We start from the raw sequence: 18,782 nt of genomic DNA on the forward strand, positions 1-18,782 counted from the left end.
TTTATCATGGGCTTCTCAAAACAAACTCGTAACTTCGATACTAGTAATTTTATTTTACATTTAAGAAAATTGAGGCTCACAGAAGTTAAGGAACGTGTCCACGGCTATTGATTTGCACCCTCAATTATTTAATACTGTCTCCTAATTTATTTGAGTTAAATCATCATTAACGTGCTCTTTCAATGACCATTAGCACCAGTTGGCCCAGTCACACAACAGCCTAGCCTTGTGTCCCCTCCTCCCCCCTACCTTTCCCTAAGGAAAGAAGAGTCTGTGAGACTGCTTTTCTGGGACTGAGTTTGTTTGTTACATCTTGTGTCTCTCTGGCTGGTCTCCAAAAGAGGGTTTGCAGCCAATGCTGAGTAAGATTCCCCGCAGGGAACCCTGCAGAAACCCCCATGAGCTGCCTTGGAAGATCTGGGAAGGAGCCTTGTCTCCCCTTCCCCCATGCTTGAGAAAAGCCGCTATTAACTCTGGCTACTCCCTCTCACCTAATTGTGAGAGAGGTATTTGGAGCAATAAGATCAAGCTCTCTCTGCTCAGCTCTATAGAACTGTTTCAGCATGAGAGACTTTGCCCCCCAGGGAGGTGTATACCGCACCTTAGTTATCATGGGACTCTCTGCTTCGGCTGTTTTGGGACAAATAATTTCGGTTTGAGGTGGTTTTTATGATGTAATGGATGAGTCTCACAGATTCATATATACTCATATATACTAATTTAAAACTTCTGGATGCAAGAATCTCTTTTAAACAAATTTAAAAGATAAGGAACAAGTTGGGAAGAAATATTTGTAACATGTAACAAAAATTTAGTATCAGAATATGAAAGAACTACAGTAAGAAAAAGATAAATGGGCAAAGGATATGAACAGCAATTTTTAGAAGAAATTTAGCATATAAAGATAAGAAATGCTCTACTATACAACCATCAGAGAAATACAATTTAAAAAAATAAGATACCATTTTTACATCTATTAATTAACAAATTAAAACATCAAACAAGTGTTTTGGGATTTGGGGGGAAAAATGATAAAAAGGCAAATTGTTATACTGTAGGGGAAGACACATATCTTTTTCCTCTACCCTTCTAATTTCTGGGCTGGAGCCCCTGTCACAAAAGAAAGATTAACAAGAGAAAAACGTTTTATGTGGCAAGGGAGCTTTCATAAGGAAATGAAGGCCCCATGAAGTGGTTTAACAGAAGTGCTTTTCTGCTTATAGGTTTAATAAAGCGTGGAGAGTTGTGGGAAATGTGATAGGACAAAAAGAACTACGAGCTAAGTATAGTAAAGTGGGGGAAACAGCGAGGTCTGTTCACACAGATTCCTCTTCCTGTCTTGCAGATAAGGGTGCTCCTTTCCCCTGGTTATAAAGGGCACCTCACACGAGGGTTCTATGATCTGCTTCAGGGGAAGGTCAGAAAGTCCACCCATCACTTGCCATTTCTCAAATTCCTTCAGCCTAAAATGTTCAGTATACCAAGGAGCCATATTTGGGGGTAGTGTGTCCTGAACCCCCTCATTACAAACACCTGGAGAGGAATTTAGCAAGTTTGAGTCAAGGTAAAAATTCTCATTCCTTGCATTTAGGAATTTCACTTCTAGGTATTCAACCTAAAGGAATCACACTGATGGAGAGGTAAATAGGTGAATCTTTATTGCAAACTTTAAAAATATTTTATTATGGATATTTTCAAACATACTTTAATTTTAAGTAGAGAGAATTAAAAAAATGAATCCCCTTTTACCCATCACTCAGCATCAAAACTTCAATATTTTTTGCCATTCTTTTTTCAACTATTCCCTGCCCCACTTTTGTTCCCTCTTCCCCTCTCCCTTTTTTTGCTTGAGTATTTTAATGTGAATCTCAGCATCCTGTCATTTTGCCTGTAAACACTTTATTGTGTTCCACTCCAGGATATTACTGGCCATGACATAGTCTAATATCTAGCATGTGTTCAATCTTCTGTCTCAAAAATGTCTTTTCACTGTTGTTTTGTTTGAATTAGGATTCAAAAATTACCACACATTACATTTGGTTGAAATGTCTTAAATCTGTTTAAATCTATAAAAAAGAACCCCTTTCAAATGCTATTTGTTGAAGAAACCAAATCATTTGTCCTCTAGAATTTGTTTTTAGTCTGGATTTGGCTGACATCTTTGGGGTGTCTTGAACATATTCCTGCATCTTCAGAATTCTTATAAACTGGTAGTTAGAACTGAAGGCTTCTTTAGATTCAGGTTCAGTTTTTTCTTTGCAAGACTTCACCAGTGCCATGTACTTTTGTTGCACCCCTGTGGGAGGCACTTAACATCCACTTTTAGTGGTGCTAAAATTGATCAGACAGTTTGAGTGTTATCAGCTTCATCCATCTATTATAGCCATCGACCTTCTACCAGATGGTTCTAGGCAGTTGTTTTGTAAAACAAATGATTGAAAACAATTTATTATTCATTAATGGGAGGGGATGTATGTGGGGAAATGATAGGAATCAAATTGCCAAAATGTTAACAGTGGTTAATTTAGGTGTTGGGACTAACAGTAATTATTTTCTTTTTGTATACTTAATTTTTTCAAATTTGCTAAAATGGAAACAAAAGAAAACTTGCCTATGCACATCTACAGTAACAAAGGTGAGGCAGACAGGGAAAAGAACTGGAAGGCAGTTTCCAAATTCAAATTTCAGGCAAGGGCAATCAGGGAAGTCTGGAGAATGATGGCAATAAACAGGAACCGCCATCTGCTTCGCTTTGTTTTCGCTTGTTCAGTGTTCATTCCTCCTCCTGACAGCCTTCGTTCCCTTTTGGGTCTTCCCCCTTCTCCCCTGGATTCAGTTTTGGTAGAATTGTCATTAAAGATGCTCCAGTCTCCCCTGACCAAAGCTCAGCAGCCAATCAGACCCCTTCTCCCAGGACTTTGGGTCTTGAGCAGCATCACCTCCTCCTGGAAGCCTTTCCTCCACTGGGTCAGGTGCTTTCTCCTGAGTCCCCAGAGTTCCAGCTGTCAGAGCACTTGTATGCCAGTATGTTTGTATGCCCCCATCCCAGCCTTGTACAGTGCCTGGCACGTGGTGCTCAGTAGATATTAGCTGAATGAATGATACCCACATTGTTTAGAGCAGATGAAGTTACTTGAATATTAGATAGAAAAGATCTCAGATAACTCTTGTAGATGTTCCAGAGAATGTGGTCGCAGCCTGCAGTCCCTCCAGCCTAACCCCAGCCTGTGGCCACCTCTCTGGAGCCGGGGTGCTCTTACCCAGCCAGGTACAGCCTTCCCTGAATCCCCACTGTCCCCAACCTGGCCTTGGCCTCTGTTCCTAGACAGCCCCCAACTGTCCTGCCCTGCCCTGTGCAACAGCTTTAAAGAAGGTGAGGATGGGGTGTTGTATGTAAAGAGGTCACATAAAGGGACATTTACCTTAGAGAGTAGCTACCATCCTCAGACTAAACCTTTAGATTTAGGAACCTGGACACTGTGTGGAACGGTGCTGCCATCGGGGTTAGCCACGGAGTCTTATTTTTGTGTAGGCAGGTTGCACATTCTTTATTTAGAAATGTCGATACTTGTCAGTCCAGTCTGACTTTGGCCTAAAGCCATTCTGACTTTTAAGAGTAATTAGTGGCAGAGCCAGGATTCAAACCTGGGCAGCCTGACTCCAGAGTCCTTGCTTACCACCTCTATACCCTCCTGCTTTGTCAGCGAAGCACGCTCAAGTTCCTTTCTTGTGCTGAAGAGGGTTAGGCTGCCAGAAGAATGTAAAGATGCTTCTAGGATAAATTCCTTCAATCTATTCCTATCTTTCTTGCCTCTCAAATAAAAGAGTGAGAGCAAGAATGAGAATGATTATTAAGTGTCACAGATTGCAGTTTGGGTTGTTGCTTTTTTTAAATCAGTGATAATATCTGCTTATTTAGAAATGTGTCAGATAACCACTAGTACAACAAACAGAAAGTCTAGCCTTCAAACCAGTGGATGGTTGGATCTGTTAAGGTTCTTGGTTACAGACAACAGCAAATGTCTGGCCAGCTCAAGCAGAAAAGGGATCTATTGAAAGGCTCTCAGTAGCTCAGAACATCAATAGGAGGAAGGCTGGAAAACCAGGCGGAGAAAACGGGCAGAAACCAAGGGAGGTTGGGCAGCAGGAGTGCCAACCGTAGCCTGAGCAGAGTGCTGCCATTAGCACTGCTGCCCTCCACACGTCTGCCTCCTGCTGGCGTGGGTCTTAGTGTCACTTGCTCCAGGTAGGAGTCCCATGTCAGGCCATCCAACTGGCTGCATGCAAGTCATAGGCCACACCGTGATGTCAGCAGTGATTGCTGGAGCCCTTTCAGATTCTGTAGTGGGAGCCTGGGCTTGGTCTCCCACCAAGAGTGAATTCCCCACAAGGGAAAGGGAGTTCACACGCTAGGGAGCCCACCAAAAGGCAATTCCTCTCTACAAGAAAACCTGGGACAAAAAGTTAGTGGAGCCATTAGAAAATAAGAATGAGGGGAGGGGAGACTGAGAAGTGTACGAAATGAGATGGCCTCCCAGGTGTCAGGATTGAGTCTTCCATCTGCCTATGTGAGAATAGATGTGATAAGCTGCGTACCTTATATTTTCTGAGCAGATCCTTAACAGAAGGAAGGGTGGGCAGATACAGCTTTGTTTGTTCATGAGACTAATCTTGAACTTTGAATTGCCAAATAATCCTTTCTTCTGAGAAGGAAAGGGGGATCCCAGTATGTTCACCTTGACCCTTAGAAATAGTGGCAGAGAGGTTGTGTGTGATGACCGTGGGATCTAGGACCCATCAGAAAGGAGGTGAAGGTAAGAGGAAGCTGATGGATTGGGAAAAAGCAGCAACTGAGAATCGAGGACTCCAGATGAGGTTGAAGAATACATTGATCATGGGAACAAGAGAGCGAGAGAGCAGGAAGGAGGCATTACCATCAAGAGTTCACACTTCCCGAAATGGAAACACTACTCGAGGTCCTGGGAGTGAGGATGTGACCACGCGGCCAACAGGCCAGGGTGAAGGCGAGGTCTCCGAGTGGCAGGAAAGATCAGGAGCTGATACCAAGGCAGCAGTGAGCCATCCACAGGGACTTTGATGTCAGCCAGGATAATGGCAGGAGTGGAGCAGACCGGAAGTAGAGAGGGTCCAAAATCTTGAACATGGGAGGAGGGCTGTGGGTGACAGGAGCCCCGGGTGAGCCAGACAGACACTTACAAAGTGTTGTTTATAAGGCTGGGACCAGCACTGGGAACTCAGGGACGGGTTGCCCCCACCCTGAGCAGTGCAGAGGAGTCAGCTGCAGGGGGTGCTGCTTCCGGGAGAGTGGGCTCCTGCTGGCTGACCCTTCCACTTCCATCCATTTTTCTCAAGGGCTGAGCCCCGAGCTGCCGGTTCTATTTTCCAGGGTAACCAGTGGCCTGTGACAATGGGGCCTATCCACCGACATGCTGTGGACACACCGGAGAGAATGCATCAAGTTTATAGTAAGTAACACATGCTTTCTGATAACTCACATCCTCCACCTTCCTCAGTCTGCCTGGCACTTCTCTGCACATAGGAGGCCCTTCATAAATCCATACTGACCAAAGTTCCTCAGAAGCATAAGTCACCTCCGATGGTCACTCATGAGAGGCCCCTGGGAATCCAGTTAGTTTTTGGGAAGAACTGCAGGTTTGGGGCCTGGTCGCTCCCCGCATACCGACCCATGGCTGCCTGGGAGCTCATTTCAGAGGCGACACTAAGCACTCACAGATCTGCACAGCCTCTTCTCACAAGCTCCTTGCTCCCAAGAAGCCCCTGTCCTGTCTTATACACAGTGGTTACCTCTGGAGAGTAATGTTAAGGTTGGTTTGTTTTTTATTATTATTTCTTTTCCTTTAGATTTAATCTTTTAAAAAATTGTGATAAAATACACTTAACATAAAATTTATCATCTTAGCCATTTAAACATACAGTTCAATATTGTTTCAGTATATTCATACTGCTGTGCAACCAATCTCCAGAAGGGGGGAGGGGCTGGGGGTGATGAGGGTGTAGATAGAGAGTAATTTCTGCCTTGGTCATCTGAGGGTATCAGTCGGTTTCATTATAGCAGTGACTTATGCGCATGCACAGAAAACCACAGCTAAAGTGCCAAAGTGTGACACTTAGATGTCAGGGCCCCTTTCATTTTGCAAACAGGGGACCAAGGCCTGGGAAGGTAAGGTGATTAGCTTGAGGCCACAGAGCAAGGTGGCAACAGGGCTGAGATTGGAACCAGCAGTGCCACTAAGTGGAGATCCCAGAGCGGAATAAGCTGACTGGGGGCAGGGAGGGGTCAGGTCACAGGAGAGTTCCAGGTGCAGGCCAGGAGCTAGAGAGGGACAGAATGAGCCAGAACCCACAGAAGCTCAACAAGAAATGGGAAGGAAAGGGAGGGTCCTATGCAAACAGTTCAGAAACTGGTAGTGGGTCCCCAGATGGAGGTTTGCTGTGCCAGATCCTGAGCGATGTTCCTGCAGGGAAGAACCGGAGGCCTGGAGGACAGATGGCAACCTTATATCCCTTCCAGGACATGGTGGGGGCAGCAGTGACTGAGGTGGCTGAAGTGGGGACAAGGCACAAAGTGGGACAGGCATGAAGACATCCTTGCAGAGGAGGGCAGGCGTGGCTCCCAAAGCTACATGTGACCCTCTGGCTCCTCCAGGTGAAGCTGCTTCGAGGCTCCTCTCAGGAGGGGTCAGTCTCTTGCTGCCTGTCTGAGCCACCATTCTCAGCCAGAGAGTGAGCCCTGCTGCCCAGGGAGACCATGTCACACAGGGTGCTGCCTGTCACCACCCTGCTGAGGGTGTGGGAGGTGCGGCGGGGTCTGTGGCGACGGCATCTGGTCCCTAAGCACAGGGCTTCCCAGAAGGTTTCCCGGAAGCGGCTGGACATGAGGCTGTAGAGCACGGGATTGGCGGCCGAGCTGAGATAGAAGAAGACTCCGGAGATGACGTGCACGTACTGGAAGGCCAGGTCCAGGCTCTTGGTCCATTCAGACACGAAACTCCACATGAGGCGGTCGATGTGGAATGGGGCCCAGCAGATGCCAAACACCATGACGAGCACAACTGCGGGAGCAGAGAAGGGAGGCTGGGTGCCCGCCAGAGCCCCCTCCACTGCCGGCCCTGCTTCAGGCCGGTCTGCCCGTTCTCGCTCCTCTCCTATCCCGGAAGCCACCCGTGCCCATTGTCCATTTGAAGTTTCTGGAAGTTTGCCTGCCCTGGCCACACCCCTTTCAGAATAGCTACTCTCCCCACTGTCACTGACCAGGCAGTAGGTCTGTGCCCTGTCCCCGGCCACAGCCACCTGGACCAGGTGTGGGAACATGAGCCAAGCTGACCCAGCCCAATTGTGTCACCTTGGGACTTGGAACTAGGTGAGTCTTAGCCGTGGCTGCTGAGCCCCAGCCTGACACGGACTGTGGGGCCGAGGCCCCCGCTGGGTGCCCACTCAGAGGTCATGCTTGCTGGTCATGCTTGCGTAAGCACAGAGAAGCAGGAGAATGGGGCCCACGCTCAGGCAGCAGTACAAGGGACATTCTGGGGCCAGAGAGAATGAAACAAACACACATACTCCACACTTGCCTGCCTTGGCCCCAGAAGTCTTCCCAGCCCCAGCTGCCAGCTCTCCAAGGCTCAGGCGAATATCCTGCCCTGCATTAACTCCCCTTTACCTGAGCACCCCTCACCTCAGCAAAAGAGGATAAACTGGCCAAGCCCTCACTCTTTCTCCTGAGCTCCCCTCCAGCCATGATCTTAACCAGCCATGCATTTCTTAGGTCTCTGTCACCGGGTCTGCCTTGGTTTTTGTGTCTTGTTTCTGGTGTTTGCTTAGCTGACTCAATCTCTTTCCCCTGCAGTTTCTTCCCCACTATACCCCAGCATGGTTTTCCTCATAATCCCAGATTTCAATGTCTCCAGCACACAGCCCGGTGCACAATAGGCCTTCAGAAAGTGAGGGTCGGGGAAGGAGGGAAGGAGAGAAGGAAGCCAGAGCCCCAGGCCAGCAAACAAGGTGGCCTTAAGGAAACAGCACACCTGTCCAGGGTAAGAGTCATCCCAGCTGAGCAGGACCCTGACTCGGACCCTGTGGTGTGGGAGAGTAGGAGGCAGGGACAGGGCGGGCAGGGGCCAGGTGGTCTGTAGTACGGGCTTCACAGTATAGAGCTGGGGGTCAAGCACAGAGCTCCAGGGTGAGTCCCATCTGGAGGCTGACAGTAAAACCATACTCTGGGACACTATTCCTGGGGGCAAGAGGAATGGGTCTCTCTCTGAGAATGGAACAGTCCCCTCATAGCTGGCTATGATCCTATGGCTTTAACCAAGGTCTCACCAGCTCTATCCTGCCCTGGCTAACCCCACCTACCGGTTTCAGGTCCTTCTCAGGTTGTGCAGGATGGGGAAGAAATCAATGATCTGCTTAGTATCAGTTTGTCTTGCTTCTTCAGGGCCACTGTTTTTGAAAGAGAGCCAGGTCTAGGACACAGTAAAATCCAGAACCTCAGCCCAGCTGGCCATGCCCTGGCCAGCACCAATCCACACTTCTCTCCTATGCTCTGTACACCAACAGTCACAAACATGTCCATCTCCTAAGAAGACTTTTACACAATGGTCACTGCCCCTGGTTCCCAGGGAACCACTGCCATAGATGGAAGAAATGCATCATCTTGCCTCTCCAGCACCCTCTCCCCTCCTTTTGGAAGCTTTGCTCCCCTTACATCCAACTATGTTGTTCCATGGGGGGGTGCTCACTTCAACATCAAGTCACTCTGGTCTGGGGGTGAGCCATGACCTAACCCCACCAATCAGAATCCTTCCCTGGAACTTTTCAATAGCCACTAAGGAAAGAGGGCAGTTCTTCAGGAAAGTGGAACTCTGTGCCCATGGCCATGCCTCCCAGGCCGCTGTAGGGAAGGACAAAGCTGAGACAAGTTTAGGAGCCAAGATGAGAGACCTGGAGAGTCTAAATCCCATGAACGACTCTGTCATCTTGGAGCACAGCCACATGCTCCTGCCCTGTCTGCAGTTTGTGCCATACGCCAGGGCTGGCTTCATGGGGGTGCCACCTGAATCTTAGAAGGGCACAGCCCCAATCTTAGAAGGGCCCTGGGCTTGATTTAATGCTCTACTGTTGTTGTCTTAACATTCTTAATAATTTTTGAACAAGGGGGTCTCACTTTTCATTTTGCCCTGGGCCCCACAAATTACGTAGTTGATTGTGCCATGAGCCATTAACATTGATCTTTGGTGTGAGTTTCTCGAAGGGTCACTGAAAAGAGTATCCATGCCTGCATGCACACACGCAAACACAAGGTGGGGTGTGTGACTCCAAGCCTCACTCTCAGCCTCCGTCAGAAACCCAGACACTCAGCCCCTTCCTCCAGGCCCTGGGAGCCCCAGCCTCATACCCAGTGCCTGACTCACCCCCTCTTTCCAGCAGCAACACTTACACAGCATCTTGGTCACCTGCGTCCGACCCCGATCCGTCAGCCGCTGGCGCCTGCGACTGTCGCCGGCCCCCTGCTTGAGCAGCAGCAGCCTCTCATGACGCAGCTGCAGCCCAATGAGCAGGTAAAGCACGCTGATGATGGCCATGGGCAGGCAGAAGAAGAGCAGCGTGGTGATCTGCATGACCAAGTTGTAGAGGGCCAGTGGATAGACCAGCTTGCACACAGCCGAGTCGGGCACCGTACCGCGGCAGGGCACATCCAGCTGCCAGATGCCATGTAGGCTGGTGTTGGGCAGAGAGCAGAGCACAGCGAGGCCCCAGATGACCCCGAGCACTCGTCGCACGTGGGCCCGAGTCACCACAGACCTGGCCTGCAGTGGGTGCACCACGGCCATGTAGCGCTCCATGCTCAGGGCGGTAACATTGAGCACAGAGGCCAGGCAAACGGTCTCAAAGAGCAGCGTGCGGAAGTAGCAGCCCCCTGTGCCCAGCAAGAAGGGGTAGTTACACCACATCTCATAGAGCTCCAGTGGCAGCCCCACCAGCAGCACCAGCAGGTCTGACACGGCCAGGCTGAAGAGGTAGTAGTTGGTGGGCGTGCGCATGGCCCTGTGGTGCAGGATGACTGTGCAGGTCAGCCCATTGCCCACAGTGCCCACCACGAAGATCAGCAGGTACGTGACACAGATGGGCACAAACAGCTCTGTCTGCTGGGGCCCCAGGTACTTGAGTCTCAGTTCCTGGTCAGTCAAGTTCAAGTCTTCAGGGTCAAACATTAGCCCCCAAGCCCTACTGACATTGCAGGGCACTGGGCTCATTGCACCCATCGGTGACACATCTTCAGGGAAGACGGAACAATTGAGGCAGAGAGGAGCCTGTAGAACAGAAGAGAGAGACACCCAGTGAAGTCATTCAGGGAAAGCTGGCTCTGTCGTAACTCATCAAACCAAAGGTGCCATCGACACTAAGAGAACCGTTATCTTATGTAGTGCTGCGCGAGAAAAAAACTCTCATCCATTCTGAGATGCATTACAACTTCAGAGATGTGAAAATGTATGCCTTAAAAAGTGATAAAGAGTGGACTACAATTTTAAATTTCACGATCTGTTGAAACCTTTGACTAAATGATAGATCCTTTTGAGCATGGGCTTTGCCATCAGCAGTCTCCCCTTGGGTCTGTCCCCCTTTAAGCCATGGACTTTGGAAGAGGTACTCAGTTTGGGCATCTGTAAAATGGGCACAGTATGCAGCATGACATGGTCTTTAAGAACAAGGGCTCCGAAGGCAACTGCCTGGATTCAAATGCAGCCTCCCCAATTCCAGGCTGTGTGACCGTTTGCCTAATAACCTCTCTCTGGCTGTTTCCTTATTATGAGGATCCAGGGAATTTAATCCACAAAAGATACTAACACAGGGCCTGCCTGACACACAGGAGGGCCGGGTTATCAGCACCTCACTGAGGGGACTAACTCGCTGTGATCTCAAGCGAGGGAGTGAAAGGGCTAAAAACTGTTAACACTGATCCAAACATTGTTTCTTGTTTGTTTTCCTTCAAACCTGAACGGTTTGAAGTAGAAATATTTGACACGTTTGACACTGCCAGTTCCAGGGTTCCCTGCCCTCTCTGGCTCCCCATCTCTGTCAGTCATCCACTGGATACAGTGGTTAAGGACCCAGGCCATGGGACTAAACAGACTGGCCTGGGGTCAAATGTCAGCTCGCCTCATCTGTGGAATGGGGGTGTAGGGAGAGCCTACCGCATAGCTTCTGTGAAGCTGCAATGAGAGAATACACATAAAGTTCTCAGGAGTGTGCCTGGTACATTTTGGGTTCTCAGTTTCAGCGCATAGTAAACATGATCCTTACTCCCCACATGGAAAGGGAAGGACAGTCCAGGGGACACGGGGTAGAGGCTGAACAGGGTTTGGCTGCCAGTAGCTACCCTAGGCAAGCGGCCCCTGCTACCCTCCTGAGCCTGTTCCCCAAGCCCACCATCAGCAGCACCCCTCTGCTTGGAGCAACCTGGGATAATCAGGCTGGGTTCCTGGATCCTCCCCCTATTCCTTCAGCCCCATTTCCTCTCCTCAGTGGGGGGCTTGGGACCTCCAGTTGCCCACAGAGCTGCGCAGACCTTCGTGTCTCAGAGAGTGAAGGACCACTGCACTCTTTCCCAGGCCCTTCGCTCTCCCAGACCCAAGCATTCTTAAGCCCAGTATCCTCCCCCTCTCCAAAGCCTCTCCCCAGAAGTCTCCCCTAGCCTCCCTGCCTCCCCCACATCTCATCCCGGATCCAGGCGCCTTTTTATCCACTCAAACGTTCCTCCTGCCCCTGTCTTCACCCGCTACCCGGCTGATGTGGGAGCCAAGGGCGGGAGCCACGGGGATGAGTGGGGAACACACAGCGCCAGCTCGGATTCGAGGGGGTTCCCTACGCCCCGAGGAAGGGTCGCCGCGCTGGAGCCCCAGCCCCGCTGCGCGCGTGGCGGATAATAAGAAATAACCCGGGAGGCTGCGAGTCCCTCGGGGAGGGGGCGCTCCAACAGGGCCCTCCCACCTCTCCCGTCCTGGGGAGAGTCAGCCCGCGCGCTCCTCCCGCCTCTAGTCGCCCAACCCCCGGGTCCAGCCTGCGCGCCCTTGCCCATGCCGGCATCCCGCTCACCAACCATGCCTCTGCGGCCTGTGAGATCTGGGGTCCGGGAGCCCACCGGTCAGCGGCGTCCAGAGGCACCGACGGACAGAGGCGGCACCAGGAGAGAACGGACTGGCGGGCCGGCCAACTGACAGCAGCCTGCCCACCCGCAGCCCTCCGCGTCGCCCCGCCTGTCGGGGGCCCGGGAGCACTGTCCCGCACTGCCAGCAGGGGGCAGTGCCGCCCCCGTAGCCCACCCGCCCCACCCACAGGCTCACCTGCGGCCCCCCACACCCACCCAAATGTTAGCCGTTGTGTTTCCAAGCGTTTGACCGGGCGCTTCCAGGAGCATCTTTATCTCACGGAACCTTCACAACAACCCATTTTGCAGATGAGAAAGCCTCAGAGATGAAGCCCGAGTAATCTGGGTCTCACATGCTGTCCCCGCCCTGCAACGTACTGACTTTTAACACAACCCCTTATTATGGTGTCCCTCCAGCCCACATCCTCCTGCCCCACATTTCAGACGTACCTCCAAGGACAACCCCCCAGTTCCTCGAAGTTAATGATCCCCAAAGGATCTCATCCTGCCTCCTAGGCTTCAAACGGGTTCTCTTCTCCATCCCCCCACCCCAGACCCCAGGAAAGCGACCCCTCTCCCTTGGGTCCTCAAGACTCTGAGTCCAGGTACTTGAACCCTCCCAGGAACGCTGCTGCATTCTCTCTGCGGTCTGTCCTCCCGCAGCCTGGTCTTCAAGCCCCCAACGATGCATTCCTCTGCTGGAAAACTTCTCAAGGGCCCCTGCTTTTTTCTGAAAAAGAACACATCCTGTCTAACTTGATGTTGTATCTCCCCATCCCCCACTTGCTTTCGTGGCCCCAACTCACTATACTCTCTCACCCCCAATACAACCTGTCTCATCCATTCAGATGTTCCCCTGGCCCTCACCCTACCACAGGGCATCCAGAGGGAGGGAAGGAAATGTCAAGAGGGAAGAGCCATGAAGTCCAGGACCCCAGCCTCCTCCTGCTCCCTCCAACTGTGCTCCTGTAAACCCTAGCAGGGAGCACAGTCCCTGCTCCGCCTCCTCCTCCAACCAGCTCCATAGCTGGAAGTTTTCTCACGAGGAACTTGCGAGGCAGCCTACAACATGGACCTCACAGACTAAAATGCTGGCTCTTGGGCCTCTTGCCAGGGTCTGATTCACTTAGTCAGGGCAAGGTCCAGAAATCTTCATTTCTGACAACACTTTCAGGGAGCCCCAGGATCCGGAAAGGCTGCCGGAGAGATGTGACTGGGAAGAGACTCAGCCCCTCTGTGCCTCAGTTTCCCTTCCTGTAGAATAGTCTAATCATTGTTACCACTATTGTAAGCGAGTGAAGAGCCAGAGAGCAGAATTTGGCAAAGGGCTGGCATGCAGTCAGCGCTCAAGAAAGTTGGGTGGGATTATCTCCATTTAATGACAACTGGAATCGAGATCTTCTTCCCCCTAGACTGTCTCTATCCCACCCTCCTCCCCATGAGTCATAGTTTGGCCGTGGGGACTGGAAGTTAGACGGTCCCAGAGCCTGCGCCAGACCTGCCTTCCTGGGAACTCCATATATAAACACGGCTCTAGGCACAGGCAGTTTGCAGGAAGTGCAAGGGCTGATGGTCCCCAGGTCCTTGGGGTAAAGGATTCTGTGGTATCCCAGAGAGTGAACTGCTCAGCCCCCAATGAGGGAGCCTGGTGGACCCTTCAAGATGGGGGTTGCTGTCATATCAGATAAGCAATGAGGGGCAGGCAGCACTGCCGGGAAACAGCCAACCACAGGTCACAGACAGCATCTAGCATGTGACGAGCATTGTCAACCCTGCCCCCATCACTGGAACACATTCACACACTCACACACACCACTGCGACCACTTTGCACAGACTCTGAATGGCTTGAAACCCACTGTGGACCCTTTGGAGGTGCTCAGAGTCTTGGAAATGATGTGGAACCCCCATCTCTGCCTTACAGAGGCAGATTGACTCCCACAGGTCAGGAATTCCTCCAACTGGCTGCATTACTCACAGCATTAACAGCCATCAAAGACCATATCAGGCTAAAGGGTAGCCCTCCTAGTGGCCATGATGGCTGCAGCACTGTCCAGAGGGCCCTGGGTGCCCTGGCTTCTGGGCCTGAGCTCAAGACCACCATGGCAGCATGTCCCATCAGAACCCGATGACATCCTGCTGCCTCCTACTCCATCCTGAGGTGGCTTCCGCAGGGCCATGTCCCTCAGGGTCAGCCACAGGGCTGAGGCCTGGAGTAAACACATCCCAGGTTTTCTGGTGTGTACCTCATCTCCTGAGCTTGGCTGGTGGGTATCGACCCAAACCAGGGCCAACTCTACATGCCAGCAAATCTGCCAAGGGAGGGCTGCTGGGACCTCTGGGAGCAGGTTCTGGTACCTCCCAGGTCCTGGAGTAGGTGCAGGGCTCCCGGGCGTGAGGCATGTGAGTAGGCCCACAGCCCCTCCTCACCCTGCTGACTCCTGAGCTCTTCCCCAAGGAGCGGTGTCGATACCCAGCGTGCTCTGGAACTTCTGGGAAAAATTCAAGAGTTCCTTAGTTGGGGCTTGGTGCCTTCCAAGGGGACACAACATGTGATTGAAGCTCAGAGAGGCTCTGAGATGGGTTTCCAGAGACAGAAGTTTTATTATACCTTCATCCTTAGACTGTAGGAGGGCATGTTGCTTAGATGTTCTATGCCTCAGTTTCCTCACCTGTGAAATGAGAACGGCAACAGACCTACTTCATAAGGTTATTACAAAGACTGAATGAAATAAAGGAGGCACAGTGCCCAGACAGCACTTCGCCAGCACTTGATGACTATTTTTCAAATAAATGAGAATAGATGCATGTCTCAGAAACTTGGTATATTTCTGAACAAAAGGAAGTGATTGTTAATATTTTTTTAAGGCAGCAAGAGAAAATAACCTAGAGGTTTCTCCCTTTATCCCTTCAGAAGGGGGGTGGCGTATAAGAGAGAAACTGAAGGACAAAGAGGCGACAGATTGGAGGCCAGGCCCATCCGTATGTAAGTGCTGGGGCAGTCCTTGTCCTTCCTTGAATGGTCTTGCTGGGATCCTGCCTTCCAGCCACTCATGTTCCCAGAAAGCTCTCAAGTCTGTTTGTGTGGAGGCACTATAAACAAGGACAGGATGAGTGGCTGGAAGGCAGAATCCCTTTATTAGGGCAGAACCTCTCTGTCAGGCTGAGCGCCTTTCTCAGGGAAAGATCCCAACCTCGCAGGGCCCCAAAGGACCCAGGAGGACACCGGCCCCCACCCTGCTCTAGGCCCTGCTCTTTCCTTGAGCAGACATCTCTTCTGAGCAGGAAGGGGACAAAGTCCTCCTCTGTGATGAGGGAGGGGGGCTGCAGCAAGAGCAAGGACTTGGGCATGTACAGGGCACATGACCTTGGGCAAATCCCCTCCCTTCTCCGATCTCAACTTCTTTATCTGTAGAATGGGGACATGTATCCCCTTCACAGAGTTGATAGAGAACCAGTTGAGGTTGGACCAGCAGCCAACAGACTGGGGAGTGAAGTCGGGCCGAGCTCCACCCAGGTGCCCAGCAGCCCCGTGGGAGGGGCAGCTGCATCTCTTTGGGCATCTGATTCTGAAGTTGCCAGCTATTGACAATGGTTATCTCTGGGGGGTAGACTATGGTGGGTAGGAGGAGGTAATTCTTTCTGTTTTCAGTTTAAAATTTTTTTTCAACAGTCAACATTTATTCCTCCTATAATTGTATGTGTAGATACTTTTTTTTTCATTTGAAACGGCAGTTCCTTGTTTAATTCTGGTGACTTGTCTCTGGCCAAGCCCTTTCTTCAGATCATCAGTAGGGTCAGGCCTAGTCTGGCCTGAGGCTTCCCAGGTTTAGGGAAACTTGGACACAGAGATGCGCTCACTGTCACCTCCAGCCAGTCACACGAACCGGTGCACTGGAGGTCTCCTCCATATCGTGGCCATTTTGTCATCCCGCCAGTCTCCCCTTGTCACCAGTATCATGCACCTAGGACCCTCAGGCCCAGTGTGAGGAGTGAGGGGCCGAACACAGCCCACTTCCCTCCCTGATCTTTGCTGCCAGGCACCCGGCTTTCTGCCCCACAGTCCCCACTCCTGACCCAGGCCCAGCATACAGAGATCATGGCTAGGAGTCTCGTCCCAAATACATTCCCTGTGTGGCCCCTATGTGGAGGCAGTACCCCACCCCCAATAGTGGGGGGGAGTCTGTGGGCACCAACCAGACTTCAGTATTGTTTCCATTCACCCTTGAGGAGGGCACTGTCTTCCCAATTTCTCAGAGGAGAAAGCACAGCTCGCACCCACTCCCCCTGCAAAGCCCACTCTTGACTGACCACTCACCTCACTGAGTGACCTAAATGGACAGTGCAGCCCTGGCTGAATGCGTGTGTCACAATGGCCTGTGTGAGCCACGGGGCCTCATTTCTCTCATCCATCAAGCGAAGGCAACCGTCCTTAGCCTGTTGCTGTGAGGATTAAATGAGATAATTCTTGTAGGCTCCCAGGAACGTGTGGAGTTTTTAATGATAAGACACGTTCCAGAAAAATTTTGCAAGAACAGTACAAAGAACTTTTTGTCCTGAAACGTTTGAAAGTAAGCTGCTGACCAGAAGCCCAGGCTCCCTGAATCCTTCAGTAGGTATTTCCTGCAAATGGGGACCCTCTCCTCCATCACCACAAGGCAGCCATTAGCATCAGGAACTGCACAGTGAGTGAGCCATGGCTGTGACTCATCCGCAGACCCTTTCAAGTTCCGCCAATTGTCCCAGTCTTGAACAGTTCCTCCATTTTTCCTTGACTTTCAGGACCTTGACATTTTTTTTAAGATTACAGGCCAATGATTTTAAAGGATTTCTCTCATTTATGGTTAGTTTAATGTTTCCTTATGATAAATTCTGGTTACGTGTTTGGGAAGGAATGTCATAGGAAAGGACTGTGTGCCTTTCATTGCATCTTGTGAGGTAGCACACAGTTTCGATTTGTCCCACTCCTGAAGATGGTAACTTTATTCCCTGGATTAACAGGCTACCTGCCAGGCTTCTTCCCTGGAGACGTACTACTTTTCCCTTGGGGATTAATATGTATTTTGTGGGGAGGAACTTTGAGGTTCTATAAATGTCCCATTTCTCATCAAACTCTTACCCATTAATTTTAGCATCCATTTACAATTCTTGGAGCAATTAATTATTACTACGATGGTTGCCAAATGATTCTAATTCTGTCATTCCTTCATTTATTAGTTGGCATTGTATTGCAAGGAAAAATGTTATTCTCTTACTATTTATTTATATCCATGTAGACTTGGGATCTTTTATTTTAGTCAATGAATAAGAATTCATTGCTCCTTGGAGGCTGTCGGCTGCTTCAGGATGAAGCTGAACATCTCTTTCCCAGCTGCTAGAAACTCATCAAAATGGATGATGAACGCAAACTGTACGTTTTATGAGAAGCGTGTGGCCACAGAAGTTGCTGCTGATGCTCTGGGTGAAGAATGGAAGGGTTGTATGGTTTGAATCAGTGGTGGGAACGACAAACAAGGTTCCCCCATGAAGCAGGGTGTCTTGACCCATGGCCGTGTCCGCCTGCTCCTGAGTAAGGGGCATTCCTGTTATAGACCAAGGAGGACTGGAGAAAGAAAGCTCAAATCTGTTCAGGGTTGCATTGTGGATGCCAACCTGAGTGTTCTCAACTTGGTCATTGTAAAAAAGGAGGAGAAAGGTATTCCTGGTCTCACTGATACTACTGTGTTTCATCATCTGGGACCCAAAAGAGCTGGCAGAATCCGCAAACTTTTCAGTCTCTCTAAAGAAGACGATGTCCGCCAATATGTTGTGAGAGAGCCCTAAACAAAGACGGTAAGAAACCAAAGCACCCAAGATTTAGCGTCTCGTTACTCCATGAGTCCTGCAAGTCAAATGTCAGCATATTGCTCTGAAGAAACAGCCTACTAAGAAAAATGAGAAAGAGGCTGCAAAATATGCTAAACTTTGGGCCAAGAGAAGGAAGGAGGCCAAAGAAAAATGCCAGGAACAGACTGCCAAGAGATGCAGGCTGTTCTCTCTGAGAGCTTCTACCTCTAAGTCTCAGTCCAGTCAAAAATGAGCTTTTCTAAGAGAAACAAATAAATAAAATCAGATATCAAAAAGAATTCATTATTATTATTTATGTTGATATTCAAATTATCCCAGATTTGGCCAGTGGGAACCCCTGCAAGCTAGTTCCTATATCTTTTTCATATGTCTTCATCATGAATATATCCGTATCTTCTGGTACAATAAGAGGTTCCTGGCTCATCATGTATCTCCCTGGGCCAGCCTACAATCAGCCATTTTCCAAAGAGCTCTGGTGCCTTTTTAGTAGAAAATGGTGTTTAGAGACCAAGATCTGGGTGTCAGGTGTGCTCGCTTCTACTGGGGTTCGCTGCCCCCAGGCTCCCTCAGCGAGCAGAACTAGGAAATATATGTATGTATAAACATAAATACATATAAACATACACACAAACTTATATGCACACATCAAGTTTATTTTTATATCTATCTATAAAAATTGAAAAACATGAACTGATATCAGTATCTCTCATTCCAACACCACAGTGTTCATTCCTTTCCATCCTTCCCTGAGAT

The 18,782-nt window shown here is 50.0% G+C and overlaps 1 protein-coding gene and 1 pseudogene across 2 annotated transcripts; one reads left to right on the forward strand and one right to left on the reverse strand.

Annotated features, from left to right (window-relative positions):
* Positions 1–6,711: 6,711 nt before the first annotated feature.
* On the reverse strand, positions 6,712–12,181 carry NMUR1 (neuromedin U receptor 1; the record flags this gene model as incomplete). Its single annotated transcript, XM_081051611.1, has 3 exons — positions 12,137–12,181; positions 9,476–10,349; positions 6,712–7,094 (listed from the first exon to the last, which is right to left on the reverse strand). The coding sequence occupies exons 1-3, from the start codon at positions 12,137–12,139 to the stop codon at positions 6,712–6,714; spliced, it is 1,260 nt and encodes a 419-aa protein (XP_080907737.1). The 5' UTR covers positions 12,140–12,181.
* Positions 12,182–17,513: 5,332 nt separating this feature from the next.
* Positions 17,514–18,261, forward strand: LOC308498846 (small ribosomal subunit protein eS6-like; annotated as a pseudogene). Its single transcript has one exon. The product of its transcript is annotated as a small ribosomal subunit protein eS6-like (transcript).
* Positions 18,262–18,782: the final 521 nt, after the last annotated feature.

This window comes from Rhinolophus hipposideros (genome assembly GCF_964194185.1).
Source record: "Rhinolophus hipposideros genome assembly, chromosome: 6".
Lineage (NCBI taxonomy): Eukaryota > Metazoa > Chordata > Mammalia > Chiroptera > Rhinolophidae > Rhinolophus > Rhinolophus hipposideros.